This window comes from Odontomachus brunneus, unplaced genomic scaffold, assembly GCF_010583005.1.
Source record: "Odontomachus brunneus isolate Ranch 3 - 2012 unplaced genomic scaffold, Obru_v1 Obru_scaffold_140, whole genome shotgun sequence".
Classification (NCBI taxonomy): domain Eukaryota; kingdom Metazoa; phylum Arthropoda; class Insecta; order Hymenoptera; family Formicidae; genus Odontomachus; species Odontomachus brunneus.
In genome coordinates this window covers 418,295-436,096 of record NW_022639590.1, presented here as the reverse complement: position 1 = coordinate 436,096, position 17,802 = coordinate 418,295, and the positions used below count along the sequence as shown (strand labels likewise).

Here is a 17,802-nt window from a genome sequence, read left to right as displayed (position 1 = left end):
GCGTCGTTGTAGACGCGCGACCTCGTTCACATCACTGGCGTGTTCATTCATGCACTTTTGGCACTTTCGATACGCTAATGAACTTTTGGTGTACGTGATTGACAGCGCGCGCGTCTGCGATCTTTTCATGCCGAGCAACTGCCATAGATACAACTCTCCGTATCATCCGTATTCCATACGTCTTTCGCTTGTGTCCTGTGAGTCTCCTGCGGAAATAAGTATTAGAGTGCCGAAAATAACGACGTGCGGTCATCAGGACATATCGTAAGTACATTATTACGGAGTAATCTTCTCCGACATATACAGCTAAGGTGACCAGACGTCTCGATTTTTCACCCTTTATTAATAGTATCGTTGCTCTGTATGCATTACTATACTTGCGCTTATATGTATTTTCATACCTTCTCTTCTTCTAGTAATCTAAATAGTATACGTTTGTATTGTTTTGAACGCTAAAGTGTGTAAAGCGACGAAAAAGAGGTATTAATTAATTAAATAATAATTTACCTGACGCTGCTCTGGCTGATATTCCGAACGTACAGGTCGTTGCGACCATTTCGGCTGAATCGATTGAGATACGGAAATGCCCGAACGCGATGAACCAATCACAAAACATCAAGCAAGTTCGTTTCCCGCGTTTTCTTGTTACCTGTTGCATATGACAGTGTGGATGCGCGCAATTGTTTCGTCTCAATTGTAAGAAACGAGAAAGTGATCGATAACAAATTAACGTGATTTAGTATGTGTTGCACGCTTGACGTATTTCTTTAAAGTCGAAGTTTCATTTTACGTGTGCGTGTTTTGCTTCGTACGTGACATAACCTAGAATACCGCGTCCCGCCAGTGTCTTCCTATGTTCAGTGTGAAATCGACGATGATTCGTAAAACTCAGTAAAATTTATTACGACATTGTCATCGTCAAGCTGGCACGTTCGGTAAATATTTAGAATTATTCCGTGATTTTGTTAAAACTTGGCTTTTATTGTGAACATTTCCTATCAACTTTCGCTGTTATACCTATAAAAACAAATGAACGACGTTTTTTTAAGTTAGTTTCTGATTCTATATATGTATATAATGTAAATTATATATAACTACAATTAACACAAATTAAGACAATGTTTATTCTGAGCATTTACTGAGTTTTGTTATAATTAATAGCAAGTTGCTGAACTGTGTGCACTATTATTCACCGTGATAGTTGTGTATGTAAATATCATTACTAGTTTAGCAAGTGTACATTAAGATCTCACAGTGTAAATTACTCAAGTATGGAAGGTTATCTTTCTGCTGAACTCACAGCCACTTGTGCTGTGCTTGGATATTACAATGGCAGTACCTACCACTTAGACAAGTATTGCTTAGGTAAAGATTCTTACTTTATACTGTTTGGAAATGATTTACCTAAGAATAAGTATTATTTGACAGTGTAATTAATTTGTTAATAGATGTTATAAAAGATCTGATCCGATATCTTAAGAGAGATGACGATACTCACACTATTAGGCGCTTTCTTGGTCAAACAAAATTACTTCAAACTGATCTTGTAAAGATTCTTATACATCATGTTAGTAACATTGAACTTTGGGATGTGTTATTAAGGTATATATATTGATCTGCATGCAATTTAAATTGTGTGCATGCAATGGAGAATCTGTATACAATAATAGTATAAGCTGATTTATATAATCTTATACCCTTTTAGATTACTTATTAATCTAACAAGCCCTGCGTTTGTAATCTACAATGAACAGGTACCAACTGAGAAAACAATGCGTAATTTCTATCAACAAATTATATCATACTTACATGAATATAAAGCAGCGTTAACTGATGATAGCGTATGGTTGGCAGTAGCTGGTCGTTTAGGAAATCTACTTAGTATTGTGAGTGAGATAAACTTCTAATATAGGCTCAGTATGGACAGTTATCCATAAAGAATTTTTTATTTTACAGGATACTACAGAAAGAGATGAGGAGAATGAGATGACAATTGAGAGGATACTTCTTTTTATTAAAAATGTATTACAAGTGCCAGCAAATGATAATGATAAGAGAACTGGTAACGATGCTACTGTTCATGATGAGGTAAATTACTATGTTAAAATAAATTTTACATTTTTTTATACATAAAACATTAGACATTATCTTAAGTTGACATAGGCTTAATTAGAATATCTTTTTGTAGATATTGTTTGCATATCACACTTCAGGTATTGTGGATATATTGTTGTTTATTGTCAGCAACAAAAAAGAACAGCAATATCACATGCAGATTTTAGAGGTATACAAGTACAAAACATTCATATAATATTTTTCTAAATTCTTTTATTATTTTTATACAATTATTATTATTTGAATACAATTTTGGTAAAAATTTATTTGAAATAACTTATTAAATAATGATAGTACTTTCATATTTGGTTAGATTGTATCTCTGATGCTGCGTGAACAAAATGCAAGTCAGTTAGCTGTATCTGGGTTACAACGTAACACTGCTGAAAAAGAGAAAGATGAAGCTAATCTTGTAGCTCTACGACAAAAAGAGCTGCAGGAGAAGGTGAACAAGGTGAAAAAATATATCGGATCTAGGTGAATCTATATAATATATTAAACAAATTTATTTTAATTAATAATAACGCATTATGTTATCACGCTGAGCTCAAACTAAAACATTATATATATATATATATATATATATATATATATATATATATATATATATATGTATATATATATGTATGTGTGTATGTATGTATGTATATATGTATATATATATTATATATATATATATATATATATATATATATATGTATATATATGTATATTGTTTTTACACAAATCAATTTCTATCGAATTTAAAACAATGTCATTTTAATGAATTCAACGATAGTTATAAATATAGAAGGCAATCGTTAAAAATGAATAGAATTTACACGAATTGTACAAAAATACATTTTATTCGAATATTTGAAAGAATGCTCGAATTCAACGATTAAAACGGCTCTTTGGGCACGTGTTTAATCGATGGACTTATTCAGTATTCAGGACACGGCAAACGCCGCATATAGTGACGTCTATACTTCATTCGGTTTTATTCATACGTTAACCGTATATCCTTACGTTTTTATCGCGAAATACGATAGAATGCACTCTCACCAAGGTGGCTACCGCATAATTACTACTCTAATGAGAGGCTATAGTTAAAAGCCCGGGATCGTAAAAATGGGATGGCTAAAAGGCGTTGATTGCTACTTGACGGATGCCTTCGGGGGTTTCGCGGCTTGCTCGCGATGCGATACGCGTGTAATGAATATGACCTAGTTTTTAAGACAGGATCGCTCGAAGCATGAATAGAAGCTTTTATCCACTTGTTGGAAGGAAGCGAGCCGTATTCTTGTAACGAGCGCGTTCGAAGCCCCGGGTGCGCGCGGCTGCGTCTTTGCGCGAAAGGCTTTTTATGACTTGAAAGGAACTGGAAGTGCGCGGTGAAAGGAGCAGATCCTCCGTCTCTTCGTGTTTTCTATCGATCGATAGAAAGATAATTTGATCGGAAAACGATAAAGCAGATCGTAGCTATGTCGCGAGCAGATCTCTTTTTGATAGCAGCGGTAAACATGGTAACAAAATTGGACTGGGTCGCACTGCATATCCAATTCTCGCATCGTAATCCTTGCGTTGCGTTTTCAAATTATTCCGTATTTATCGTATTATTTTCATCATTTTCGTTATATTCCATTGTATATATATGCGTTTATTGAAATTATTTTATACGCTGATTTATTTAAATTAATATTGCTACTTTGGAAAATTTAAATATATTATATCCGGATATATATCGCGAAGATAAAAGATCGACGGACATAAATTTTATAAATTATCATTTGCATTTTAACTTTATTCGCGACATGACGATCGAACTTTGACATACTTTGAAAAGTTAACCGTCTGTTTAAAAATATTTGGTGGGAGATGATGGAGTCGAGTTTCTCGCGGAAAAGAGAAAGAAGGGGTAGGGATAAGGTACGCGTCTTCGTCATTTAGGAAACTATCTGTCGGTGACAGCTGCCTTCTATCCCATTGATTGGATCTTCGGGAGTCATGGATGAAATTGGATTTGAATGATCATTTTCTTTTTTTAGTAGCGAGAAAGTACGTTTCCCTCGCTTTTCAATTTGTGCGCATACAGAAAGGAAATACGAAATTTTATGACAAGATGTTTATAGTATGTTTGGCTCGCGCGCGCGAATTATATATTATTCTCCCGATACTTTATATAAAACCAGTCATTTTGCGTTCGCATTTTGCGCATAAATGCCTTTGCCTTGAAATTAATTGTAATACTTTAAATTGTTTCTTTTTTTCATTGAATAGACACTCACGATTTGGCGGTACTTATGTTGTGCAAAATATGAAATCCATCGGAGAAAATCAAATGATATGTCACAAACCATATCAGAAGATTGAAGCTTTGGAATTCAGTCACAATAAGGTGAAGTTTGCAAACATAAATACAGGAAATTCTTTTATCGCGGAGTTTTCTTTCTTTTCTGTTTTCATTGTCGAATAATGTATGTAAAAACGCGAAAAATATCTCCAACTTTGTATCATCAAGGTATACCAACAAATCAATAGATAAATAAATAGAAAATATGTTTTCTTTTATAACAGAAGAGACTAAAGCGACGCAAAGACAAATTAGGCTTGCAAAATACTAAAGAAGAACGTACGTCTGCCCTTAGCGTGCAACTCTTCCTCAAAGAGTTTTGCGTAGAGTTTTTAAGTGGAGCTTACAATCCCGTGATGAAATTCGGCAGATCTTGCATCATAAATGGCATTCATGGTGAAGTATCTGAAACGGTTTCTTATTTGTGGGCCTTGCGTTTCTTCATGGAGTTCAATCGCCATTACAAGTTCCAAGTAAAATATGTGAGGTAAATTTTCGCACTTCGGTTCTCTCATAGCAAAGTCCACATAGTCGCTGCGCGCGCATATCCCGTCTAAAGAGGCAGAAAGCGAGACAGTTTCCGAACTCGTTTTACGCATCGCCGCTTTCTTTTAGCTGTCGTCTAGGGAAAATATTTTGCAGCGCCTGCGTATACTAAACGAACCATCCGATTTTATATAAAATAATTTTTAAAACTTAGTGCGAATAAAAATGGTTAGATGATCATTGTGAGCTTTTGAAAAACATTTATATTAAGATTATTTAATCGGTGCATTATTTTTCGATATATAATAGATATTTTGTTTCGCTTGTATTTAAAATTATTACAAATTTTGCAAAATTATGTTAGATGGTTCGCTCTGAATATTTATATATCTTTTGTTTAATATCGTATTATTGTATATGTTTACAGTCAAATTTTAATGATTTTAGTTGTTCCATTTCGGTTTATTTTATATCGTAAATTATAAATTGGAATGCATTATTAATTTAATTTTGTATTGTTTTGTGGGTTCTCGACAGTGAAACTATATCTACGGAAATATTTCATTTAGTACAAAGACAAATGGATCAATATTATGAGATGATTCTTACTGACAAGAAAAGAATACCGGTTTGGTCTCATAGATTGCATATAGCATTGAAAGCGTATCAGGTAGGAATCTATATAGTAATAAGTTTTAGATACTGATATCGGGCAGAGATACTTGACGAAAATATATGTGGTGTTCTAGGAACTTCTTAACACTTTAATGGCGATGGATAAGAGTACAGATCACAGTGTTAGAGAGTCCAGCAAAATAATTAAAAGCAACATTTTTTATGTCCCGGAATATCGCGAAACGATATTCAGTCAATTTTTATATTTTGATGAGAATAAGATGTCTCGGTGAGTAAACAGAATTAATTATAATTATAATTATTCATTATAATTATATTATAATTATTAATTATAATTGTTACTGTGCAAGATAAGTCACGTAGCTTGATCATTCCGATCCTTTCCCTAAATATTTTAGGCAACTATAAAAATTTCCAAATAAAACTAACAAAATTTAAGCGATCAAGTTATGTGGCTTACAAGTAAACCTACTCAAAAGTTATACTCCGATTTGTTTCTAATTTGGCACAAATATAGAAGTACAAAAAATATTTTTTCATTTTGGCTCACTTTGAGTTTCACGGACATTTTATAGCTTTTTAATATTCTCACTCCTATCATCAACAAGTGCAACAAAAATGCATAAGAAATAAAATTGAATTCAAGATATAGGTGTTTTTGGTTTGCTGATTATGAATATGAAGTCAAATGTGTAAAATTATTTATATAAATAATAAAATGTTTAAACAAAACAAGTTGTATAAATAATAAAATGTTTAAACAAAACAAGTGAAAAGTTAAGCAAAATTATTTATACAAATAATTTCTCGGTTTGACCGAGATTCGAACCATTTTTGACTAATTTAACACAGATTTGAAATATTTTAGTTGGAATCTTGGCTAAAGAAATTTAGAATGGTTCGTGTGTCAGCTATGCTCATTGTGTTAAAATTTTAATTAAAATTTGCTGAATTTTTTGGTTTTGCCGATATTCGAACCATTTTTGACTAATTTAGCACAGATTTAAAATATTTCAGTTGAAATCTTGGCTAAAGAAATTTAAAATGGTTAATATCTTAGCTATGTCGATTTTTGTTAAAATTATTTAACTGTATCTTGTATTCAATTTTATTTCAAAATGTCAAAATGAAAAAATATGACCTAAATATTTGTACCTTTTTGTACTTTTACATTTATGTATTTACATTTGTGCCAAATTAGAAAGAAATTGAAGTGTACCTTTTGAGTAGGTTTACTTATTAGTTTTCTATTTAAGTAATGCAATAATATTGGCAAACGAAAAGCTGACAAGCTCAGACTTAGTATTCCATTCGTTATTAATATTACCGTTTCGCGCAAAACACGTTTACTCAAATTCCAACACACGAAATTTCATTACGAATTACGGCAATTAAAGTTCGCAATAGCAATCAAAACTCCGACATTGAAACACTGAGACGGAAAACCGATTTAATTACACTAGAAAACGTAAATAATATGTTCTTTTTTTCGACGATAATTATTTCTTCGATTCGGCGGGATAAGCCGCGAATTTTTAGTGGGCAGTAGTAACATAATGCGTTATCGCGAAAAGTTATGCGACCTATTCGTCGTACACCGAACAATCATCTATACTGGGTGAATCCGCGTCGTGAAGAGGGAGAACTCTTTACCGAAAGTTTTATCTACCGCAGACAGATTGATTCACTTTCGGATCAATCGGTTCGACCAGCCAGGAAGCCACTCCGGCTCCCTCCGACGCGTTCCTTCTCGACTATTTCTCTTCTTCGGTCTCGCTAGCGCAAACCCGCCCGGTTTCTTCTCCCTTCTACGTTCCTCGGCGGAATAAACAACTTTTATCGACCTTCCGGCCGGCGAAATGGGAAAAGGCGGTGGGCGTTCAACTTGCCACGAGTTTGACGGGTTTTGCGCGGATTTCCACGACGGAAATGTAAGGGCGGCGCGGCGCGGCGCGACGCACCGCAATGCCGTTGCTACTTTGACGTTTCGGCGACGCTGACGAAAACAGTACGACGGCTCCGTTAAACTTTGGTCGGCGGTGGTAGCGCCAACGGAACTAAATTGACAAATTAATGCACGTGCAGCGAGATTGAATTAACTTCTTGTTACAAGGGAGGCGGGGTTCAAGTTCACCGACATTCTCGCGATTGTATAGTATGGAACAACGTAACGACATAGTTAAGGCATATTTATCTTTTAGCTGTTACTTAGTGGATCTCGTGACTACTGTTCACATATTTCTGAAAATGCTGGAGCATTTCTGCGAGAAGGACCAACGTCATTTAGTAATTCAAAAAGTGAAATCCAAAAAGCACAAGGCCAAGAAACGAAAAAGTAAGATTTACTCTTTTACGTAGATTTATATTGCGTTTTCAAGACACGTGGTGATATGGAATTGAATTCGATACTTTCTTACATGCATCAAATTGTTTAATTTTATTAAGCAGAGCCTGTTCAAAAGGATACAATTCCAACTCCTACTTTGGAAGAACGTTGGGACATGATTGCTCCCGAACTAACTGCTGTAATGCGAGGTGACACCATACCGGAAGTGATGCCTTTTGATGCAACCTTAGAAACGGCCATAGATGATCAAAAGTACGTACTAATATCGTGATAATCAGATGAACATGAAAGATTTATATTTTCTACGAATGTTTTTGTAACATTCGACATATCGCACTTCATATTTCAAGCGTTTCATTTAACTTTTATTTCCACTCTTAGAGCGGACGCCATGAAAAAAACTCAGAAATTAATGCGGCAGAAAAACTTGGAGCAGGCGGTTGGTCTTCTACGCTCAGCAAGGTAAGAAAGACTTGTTTATTTTGAGAAATGATTCCGGAAAAGTAACTTGTTATGCACGAGAGAGAGAATACGGTGTTTATTTTGAAAATTAGTTTTACGCCTGAACCTGCGTCGTTGTCATATAATGCGATAGACAAGAGATTTTTTCACTACCAAAGTCTTTGTTTGTAGGAAGTATACAAGGTAATTTATTTATTTTGATGTAAATTATGCACAATCTCTTGTTTGTAGCATTATAATTTAACATACTAATAAGCGCGCACGCACACAAAAAAATAATATATAAATCTTCTTGAAAGTTACATACATTATCTTTTCCACGATAGAATATTTTCTTCACGAGTTTTTCATAAAATAATCGGCGTTTTTACGTGCTACGTTTAATTTTTCATTTTCTTTATTTTTCAATATAATTAATATAAAAATCCTTTATTCTTTTGCTACACATTTTTATGGTGAAGTGTGTGCTCATAGACAATAACAGATAAGTATCTCAAGCTTAGTCGGACGTTAATTATGGGGGTTGCACGGCTTTGTTTGAGCAAACAAAGGCGTTCATTGTAGTAGGGTTAGAAAGCCAGGAAGAAAGCAGGATTTATTCGCGTAAAATCCGATGAATTTTTAATCGTTTGTGCCGAAACGCAGGAAGTATACGGAGTATACATAAATTCGCGGGATAACGACGTGAATGCAAACAGTTTTTAATCACACAATAAAGTTACAGAGAAAGTTTGATGGACACATGATATATTGCATAGATTACATGTAATCTGATCGTCTTCTTTACTGAAAAAGAAAAAAACTGAAAATGATATTTAAAATATTTTAGAAGAGAGATGACACTGGTGAAAGAGAGAGAGAGAGAGAGAGAGAGAGAGAGAGAGAGAGAGAGAGAGAGAGAGAGAGATACACTATTATTATTATTATTATTATTATTGTGTAGTTTTCTTATCAGAAATTATCTTATATTGTCGGTTACACTCATTAATTACTATACTCCCTTATTGATCCGCTCGAAATTTTTTCGGCTTTGTGCATCGACCAGTCACACGGCCAATTAACCGGCGAAAAGCCAGGCGTTTGCACTGCCGCAGATATTTACATTACATTAAATCTGAAAGGGATCTGCCGCTCTTGCAACGCGTCGGTATACACCGGTTCACCGAGGTGAACGGGTACCCAACCAACTCTTTGAAGTGTTCCACCTCTAAATGTGCCTATGAGTCGTGTCCCTCCGTCAACTTGTTTCTGCGTTCCACCTCGCCAACCCTTCTGGTTCTAAGGCTTAATCGCCGCCTCGATGCTTTCGTGGGATTCGATATACCTTGCTGATAAACTCGTCGACGTGTAAATAGATTCCTCTATGTACGCTCTTCTTGCAGCTTTTCGCCTTTGTGCTAAACACGGACGTGTACACAGTTTATGAGCATCTCGAGTTATTTTTCTTACCCAAGATGAGTCGCGAACGTCGTACGAAACGTGGAATAACGTTAAAAGTTACTCGTTTTACGTACACATATACTCGTGATATTTTGTAGTAATTGCGACCATTCCGCGGACCCTTTATAACTTTAAAATGACCGTCTTACCGAGCTCGATGAGTCCATTTAAAAACGTTAGTGCCCCAGGACGCGATTTCACCCGAGGACAGGATACATACCGCTCTAATAAGTTAACTTTATTAGTTCTGTTAAATTGAAGTGCCGTGATACAACTGCGCGCGCAGCCGGAGATAAAAATCCGTTTTATCGCGACCGTCTCCTTCTATCGCGAAGCTATGAAATTATAGTACCTTCCGCGATTTTTCTTTACGCGGTATCATCGCTGTGAACTACTTTGCGAGATTGTACGCAATATTCCACCGTCCATTTTATGGGCTAATGTTTACTATGGCTGGTACACAATGGAAGTCTGCAGGCAGGACCATGCCGACCTTGTGCATACAGTGGGATAAAAGTAGCAGACAGTTGACTACCCCATACATAGAGACTACGCTTGGGTGCAGACAATATTATTAATAAGACATCTACGGTAATACGTAGGTACGTTAGGTAAACAATGTTATACGCCTGTTCTCTTCACGTACGCGTCTTCGTTTCGCAGCTACGGGTAGTGCTTCTAGTAATCGTGTTTCATTTGCCTAGCAAATACTCCACCGTCTGGCTACCGGTTTTAGCTCCCTAATTTTCCACTCGCGCCGTCTGCGACCCTCTTATCGGTACGGTGACTTAAACTTAAGGATTCCATAACTTAGAGAAATAGGATAATTGTGCGAAGAAACCACATCGGTTTATTATTTTCTCCCCTCTGTCTTCATTACAAACGTAATGCAATAATGATTTTCTTGTTTGCAAAGGGAAATCTTTAGTTTTAATTTCCTCTCTATTTACCTTTCGTAAAAAAGAATTGGCCGCAGAAGCTAAAATATAGCTATTCAAATATATAGCTAAATTTATTAGTTATATATTTGAACTTTGGCGCTATAGCAAAAAATATTCGCTATTGGATGTTATTATATTGAATTTTATTTGGAGATGTTGAAAGTACGTAAATTACTCTGAGGACAGTCATGTTAATTTGTGCGTGCAGTTAGAATGCTAAAGAAAAAGGAATTTGTAACAAATTTGGAGTTACGTTTCAAAAAATCCTTTCCTCTGACATCTTAATATCCGGTTCCGAAGGGCTCATCATTTTAATTCTCCTTTGCCAAACACGAAAATGGACGTGTCGAAATTATCCATTTCATGTCTGGCAAAGCGGTATCGGCTTGTATGTCGGAACGTTGAGTCGCGGGGAGACGAACGGGGACACGGCGCGTCTGAGAGATTCCATTGTCGCGGGACTTCAAATCGAGGGATAATGGGGATTGTATGCTGCTGAATTTCTATTCAGGCAGCCAGCAGCCAGCAGCAGCGCCGTACGAGCCACTTCTTCCGCTCCGGGGACAGCGCCCTTCCTCTTCTTCTGGCGTTCTCTCCCTTGCGTCTGCTTATTGGATTCATCTCCAGTGGGGAGAATTTCGGAAAGCTTTCGAAAGTGGACCAGACGTCCCTGACCAGCGATTCTAGAACGCGCTATATTGCCTGAATCGCGGCTAGTACGTAAATCATTAGAGCTAGTATTTTTTTTCTTCTTAAAGTAGGGTTACAGACTACAGATAAATGAGATTTTTTTTCCGCGGATTAAACTTCGCTAATGGATAAAAAATTTTTATTTATAATAAAGTAATATTCGTTTATCAAAATCAAAGAAAAGGGCGCTTTATTCTCTTCTTTCTTCGTATAAAAAGTTGACTTTTGTTTAATTTGTCAAATGAACTTGAACAAAATTTGAAATTGAAACTTGGTTATTAGACTCAGTTAAATTTATTTTTGAATCACGATTTTCTCTTCGACATTCTCTTCTGTGGCGATTTTCCAAATCTAAGTGAGAAATCTGCTCTTAACGTTTTATACGCTGGTTGCGACTCACCCTGCGGATACTGTATGGATTACGTCTCTGTTCCGCGTGTAAACGGGACGGATCATGTCCGGACTTCATTCCAGCCGGGATCGTATATTGTAAAATGTATGGGTGTGTGTCACGTACGTACGCATAAAATGAAACACATTGTACCTACGTGTTACTGTTAGATCCAGCCATACCGTTGCTTTTATATAGTAGAATCGCAACTAAGTGCGATTTCATGTCAAGTGACCAAATCCAATTCTCGGATTTTAATTCGACGCCGTCGCTGTTAGGAGGGAGCAAAGTAGAGACAATTTTCATTATCAATTGTGTGTTGCGCGGCTACAGAACATAGTAGCAAAGATTCTCTTCGTTATTATTTTTTCTATAACTACTGGCTACAATTTCATCATTTCGATAAGTATCGATGAAAAAATCTTTTCTTCTTAATGTTACAATTTTTATTTATTATTTTTTTAAATATTTTCTCACGATTTTTTTATTCATTCATCTTTGATTATTATACGTATGTTACGATTAATTGCTTGCAATATTAGAGTTTTTTACATTAAAATTTATGATAACCTTAAATTAAGATTTCATTTTGTATAAAAGACATGACAGAAAATTTAAAAAATACGAGAGCTAGTGCGTGTCTATGAATTTATATATTTAAAAGTGGAACAGTCGCACGTTAATTATAACTCACCAAGCTTATGAAAATATTTTTTAGAAAGTCTCTACCTGTGATAATATTTTAGGAAAAATTACGTCTAGTATTTTTTTTTAGGTAAAATTTATAGCAAATGAAAAAATATTCGGAAGCTATTTCGCTATGTAATATAAGGTTCCACCATTAAAATCTTCCACCATTAGCTGCACCCTTTTTGGACGCGTTTCAGAAGACGTGACCTTACTTATGTTCTCCAGTCACGTTTGCGCACGACCATCTCTTTTCTTTTTTTCCTAATCCTCATAAAGGTATATAGGGGATATTCTAGACCTAGTAAGCTACCTTTCGTGTACGGATTTGACATGTTAGATGAGCATTTTTTCTTTCTATTTAATAATAACGTCAAATGAATCAATTTCTAAGTTGAAAACGCTTGGAATTTAGCGTTGAAAAATAAGACAGGTCGCAAATTTTGTAAGAAGAAACAAATCGAGTTTTGCAAAAACAATACTCAGTCATTGAAGCATAATTCAATAAGCTCGACGAAATTCAAGTAGATCGACGTTATTATTACGATTACCAATATTTTTCTCCTTTTTTCTGCCATCTCTTTCCTATCCTTTCGACCGGTTTCCCATTTCTTTGACGGTGACACTTTCCACCTCGTGACTTTAAGATACAGGTACTCTGTAAAGGAGATGCATGTACGTCGACATCAACGGCAGGCAAGCAAAGGTGAGGTGCGACGAAGAATGAGGGTTGGGTATGTGAGCACTTGACGCAAGGAGTCCGATGTTGGTGTAGATCGTGGTGAAGCTCTCGTGCTCAAAGGAGCCTTCTACGAGATCCATTGAGTTTGCCACTCGGACTTCTCGTCATACCCTCCTCTCTCTCTCTCTCTCTCTCTCTCTCTCTCTCTCTCTCTCTCTCTCTCTCTCTCTCTCTCTCTCTCTCTCTCTCTCTCTCTCTCTCTCTCTCTCTCTCTCTCTCTCTCTCTCTCTCTCTCTCTCTCTCTCTCTCTCTCTCTCTCTCTCTCTCTCTCTCTCTCTCTCTCTCTCTCTCTCTCTCTCTCTCTCTCTCTCTCTCTCTCTCTCTCTCTCTCTCTCTCTCTCTCTCTCTCTCTCTCTCTCTCTCTCTCTCTCTCTCTCTCTCTCTCTCTCTCTCTCTCTCTCTCTCTCTCTCTCTCTCTCTCTCTCTCTCTCTCTCTCTCTCTCTCTCTCTCTCTCTCTCTCTCTCTCTCTCTCTCTCTCTCTCTCTCTCTCTCTCTCTCTCTCTCTCTCTCTCTCTCTCTCTCTCTCTCTCTCTCTCTCTCTCTCTCTCTCTCTCTCTCTCTCTCTCTCTCTCTCTCTCTTTATCTATCTGCATCGCATTCGAACGAATCTTTTCCATTCGTATGTTTCGTGAATGAACGACCGCTTATTTAATTACTTTGATATTTTTAATAATGCACAAGGGAATTCTTTATGCGATTTATATTATTAGATAGTTGTTATATAACTATGACGCACTATCTGGCTAATATTGCACCTCAAGAGGTTTATTATAGCTCGAAAGAATCTTTGAGAGAAAAGACTGTAGTAAATATAACAGACTTTTCAAACATGGACTCTTAGACATGGAAATTAAAATAACATAAATTTCGATGTAATTTGTTGTTTTAGTGAGTGATATTTATATCATGTTATAGAATGAGCTTTTATCTATTAATTTTTAAACATTGTTTTATTTGAATTTGTTTAGAGAAATCTGGCCCGAGAATGATTGTTTTGGTAAAGTCAACATGTCTCCCGAGGAAGAGTTTTTGGCGCTGCGCGAGATCTTCTTTACGGACCTGGGTGGTGAGTGATATTTTCATGACATTTTTTTTTAATTTTGCATTCTTGAAATTAACATTGAGCTCATTTTGATGTTATTCTTCAAACCGTTCGAGCAAAATCCACCGTAATAGGCGGATTGATCGGTTTGATGATGAAATATTACGTATCGACAATCTTCGATATATAGCTCGTCTCCGAAATAAAGTTAAAACTTGGTACTTTCGAAGCATAGGTCGTTAGCACTTTTTGCTCTCCCCGAGGATCGCCGGTACGACTTCGGTCTATCGAGAAACTTATTTTCCCTCTGCATATATAACCCCGTGAGAAAAGAGTAGTTCCTTCTTTGAGTCCGCCTAATTATAATGAGAGCAAAGTCCGTTATTAGGTTAAAGCATGAAAGTAATGAGCTGTTTTCCTTCCTTTAAGGAAGGAGTTCGTTACGACTACTGATATATTGAATTATAACGTTTACTTAAACATTCCGGAGGAGGAATTTCGTGGGCGTACACAAAGCGCTTGATAGTAGAATTGCGTGACTTTTCTTTTTAATTTTTTTGTTATAAAAGCAACAACGGAGGGAGAATGTGTAAAGTACATGATTTTATTCGGGATGCATTCCCCTTGTAGAGGGACGATTTGTAATAACTGGCGCATATATCACGGCACAAATTTAATTAAACGTGCCGTTGGTATTCATTTCACGCGCCTAATTTATGTGTGAATAACTACGCTATTCAGTGCCGAGATTTCGCGACGATCCGGTGCCCGCCACGTATTTATCTCTGTTTATTACCGGCACAATAATGGTTGTTAGCAACGTTCTAAATCTTCTAATTTTCGCGTTATGATTTTACAAACAAAAGCAATTTAATGGAAAAAGTAATTATTATATTATGTTTTCATAGTGGAATATATCTCTTTATATATAATGCGAAGCATACTTCAGTGCTCTTCTACAAAAGCCATTATTTTTATTAGATATTTGATGCCTTTAATTACGGTAAAGTGTTGAGAATCAGATAAGCGATCAAACGGTGATTTTAGAAATTGATTTTAGTGGTTTGTTTGGGATTTATAGAATTACCAGTTTCAAGTTTTGCGGCAAAGGAATAAATGTTTTTTTCTTAAATAAATTATTCTAAATCATTCTAAAAATAAATAATTTCTAAAATCTCTATTTAGCATGTTTTAAGCGCTATTCTGTATATAAAATTATTAGTTAGGCATCTGTTCATCGTCTCGTTACACGGTTGGTGAGAACGTGTTCAACTTCTTTCCGTCGCGCAATTATTCTTCACCCCGAATATCGGCGTAATAAAAAACATTTACGATCGTATGAATTACAATCCGTTGCACTGAATCCCACAGCTCACGGCATGACAACATTGCCGTGCGCAACCCGTTATATAGATGGCAGTGGGCTGACAAAGTCGTTAAATGTTAATCTCTCTTTTATATCCTGCCAACGTGCGCCGTACTCGTCACGTAGTATAGTCACTCAGAGACAGAAAGGTGTTTTATATAAAACATCCGCGCCCGACATCCAGACTCCAGACTGCTTTATTTTACGACGTGAGTAGTCTGAAACGTTCCTCCATTATCTCTATCAGACGTCAGAATTTTGCGCGCGATCTTTCCATTAATCGATATTCTTACTGTTCATTTTCTGTACAGTAAAGGGACTTACTATTAAAATCGAGAAACTTTATATTTTATTTAAATAAATTTGAAAATTAATTGTATAGGTGTTCAACATCCAAAATTGGCAAATGTCAACTTGACATCATTGCTGCAGAATAATTAAAATTTTGAATTAGAGTCTGTAGATAACAGACGGCTCGTCAGGCGCCGTTATATGCTCGTTCAATCATTTGTAATTTACGCGGAAAAAAAGTTGATTGTATTAACGTGAACTTTGGTTTTAATAAACGAACTAACGCGTTTTGGTTGAAGATAGAATTTATGACTCTTATATCATTCAAATTTAGTCATAACAACCAGAAATCTCGTTTCTTTCAATCAAAACATGTTGGTTTGTTCATTACAACTAAACTTCATGTTAACCCTAGAACCCTGGAAACATGTCTAAAATTTACACAGACCAATCTTTTAAACATGACATGATTTTATCTCTTAAAAATATTTTTGTTTTTTTCATTATAACTTTTCTCAAATTTATTAAATTTGCAAAAAACATCAATAAATTCATATTCCTCGATGTTTTCTGTATTGATTGAAAAAGAGAATTGAGCTTCGATTATTTTTCCGGAAGTTACGAGCAAATGAAGATGCGCTGGGTAAAATTTACTCGTATTTAGAGTTTACATAACTTTTTGATGTTTAGGATTCTAGGATTAACACAACTTTTTTCATGTATGATTGATAAAAATACTATGTTCGCTTTTACAGTGACAATCGTATATAGTAGTACGAGAAATTAAAGAAATAAAAAAAACCATCCGTGAATAAGGACAAGTTTTTGCAACCCATTCAGTGCGCGTACGGATTTTGTGTACGGGTAGGACGACAGCATCGGTCGATTCCGCATTGGTTTCATCGATCGAAGTTGTTTTTCCGCTCCGGCGGCGTCCGCACACACTTTATGTGTCCGAATAGCTGTATTTTTGTGACTTGGCTACATACCGATGGTTTTGCATGCGCGCTGTACATAATGGAGTATATCTGTTTCGTGTTGATAAAGCACGCCGCAGAAATTGGCGGGTGCTTCGTGAGACAAGCTTTTTTCTAGCTCATACTTCGCGCTGTAAAATCCGAGTCCTCGAGAGCACGTGCGGTCTATGCGGTATATCCGTGCGGAATCGTCATTGTTCCGTGGCTAGCATTGTTATCGTAACCTTTCGCTGTATATGTCTCATCAGCGAGAACTATAACATGAAAGAACTCACTTTTTGCGCGAAAATGCAATTCCACTCTTTTAAATTCTAAAAATTATTCAGAATAAAATACCGACGATATTTGAAAGTTTTTGTAGCGATATTGCGAAGCATATCGCGCCAATTCTTCGAGTATAACAATGCCAGAGCTCGTTAATGATTTCGGCAGGTAACTCCGAATACGAGGCAGGTCGAAAGGGGCAAACGATTATTTGTCATCCGTGACAAGTATGCTTCAACAACAGCGCTTATAAATAATCGCGATCGATATCGAGGAGGCTCCGCGGCACATACTGGAAGGTTTTATTTATTCATGTCTGTTTGCGAGTAGAGGGGCACCGCCGCTGCCATGTATAAAGTATACGTTTCATCGACTTCCTCGGTCCGAAGTATGAGAGAGCAAGTAGGGAGTGAAGGAAGATGTGCTGTACTTCGGTACGATTTTTCTCTTCTCTCCGCTCGATTCTAACTTGTTAGACCGAATGGGTGATGGATGCTCACGAAGAGCCAGCCCATGTGTTCTTTTCGCCTCTCGAAAGTCGAAGGTTTGATGAATGAAGGTCAAATTGAAAAGTCTTGCCGGAACGCTGAAG

At 36.3% G+C, this 17,802-nt stretch overlaps 1 protein-coding gene across 3 annotated transcripts in view; it reads left to right on the top strand.

Moving 5' to 3' along the window:
• The first annotated feature begins 608 nt into the window (after window positions 1-608).
• The window catches only part of LOC116850256 (protein timeless homolog), a 121,313-nt gene continuing 104,119 nt past the window's right edge, over window positions 609-17,802 (top strand). The window contains exons 1-15 of one of the 3 annotated variants that reach the window (XM_032828298.1): window positions 609-935; window positions 1,162-1,365; window positions 1,449-1,602; window positions 1,706-1,886; window positions 1,957-2,088; window positions 2,189-2,284; window positions 2,429-2,592; window positions 4,375-4,492; window positions 4,672-4,934; window positions 5,471-5,603; window positions 5,683-5,837; window positions 7,771-7,904; window positions 8,015-8,168; window positions 8,298-8,378; window positions 14,239-14,336. In XM_032828298.1, coding sequence (XP_032684189.1) covers window positions 1,272-1,365; window positions 1,449-1,602; window positions 1,706-1,886; window positions 1,957-2,088; window positions 2,189-2,284; window positions 2,429-2,592; window positions 4,375-4,492; window positions 4,672-4,934; window positions 5,471-5,603; window positions 5,683-5,837; window positions 7,771-7,904; window positions 8,015-8,168; window positions 8,298-8,378; window positions 14,239-14,336 — 1,957 coding nt within the window. In that variant the 5' untranslated portion in view covers window positions 609-935; window positions 1,162-1,271. The remainder of the gene's footprint in view (window positions 936-1,161; window positions 1,366-1,448; window positions 1,603-1,705; window positions 1,887-1,956; window positions 2,089-2,188; window positions 2,285-2,428; window positions 2,593-4,374; window positions 4,493-4,671; window positions 4,935-5,470; window positions 5,604-5,682; window positions 5,838-7,770; window positions 7,905-8,014; window positions 8,169-8,297; window positions 8,379-14,238; window positions 14,337-17,802) is intronic. The other 2 variants (XM_032828299.1, XM_032828297.1) reach the window with 2 other exon arrangements.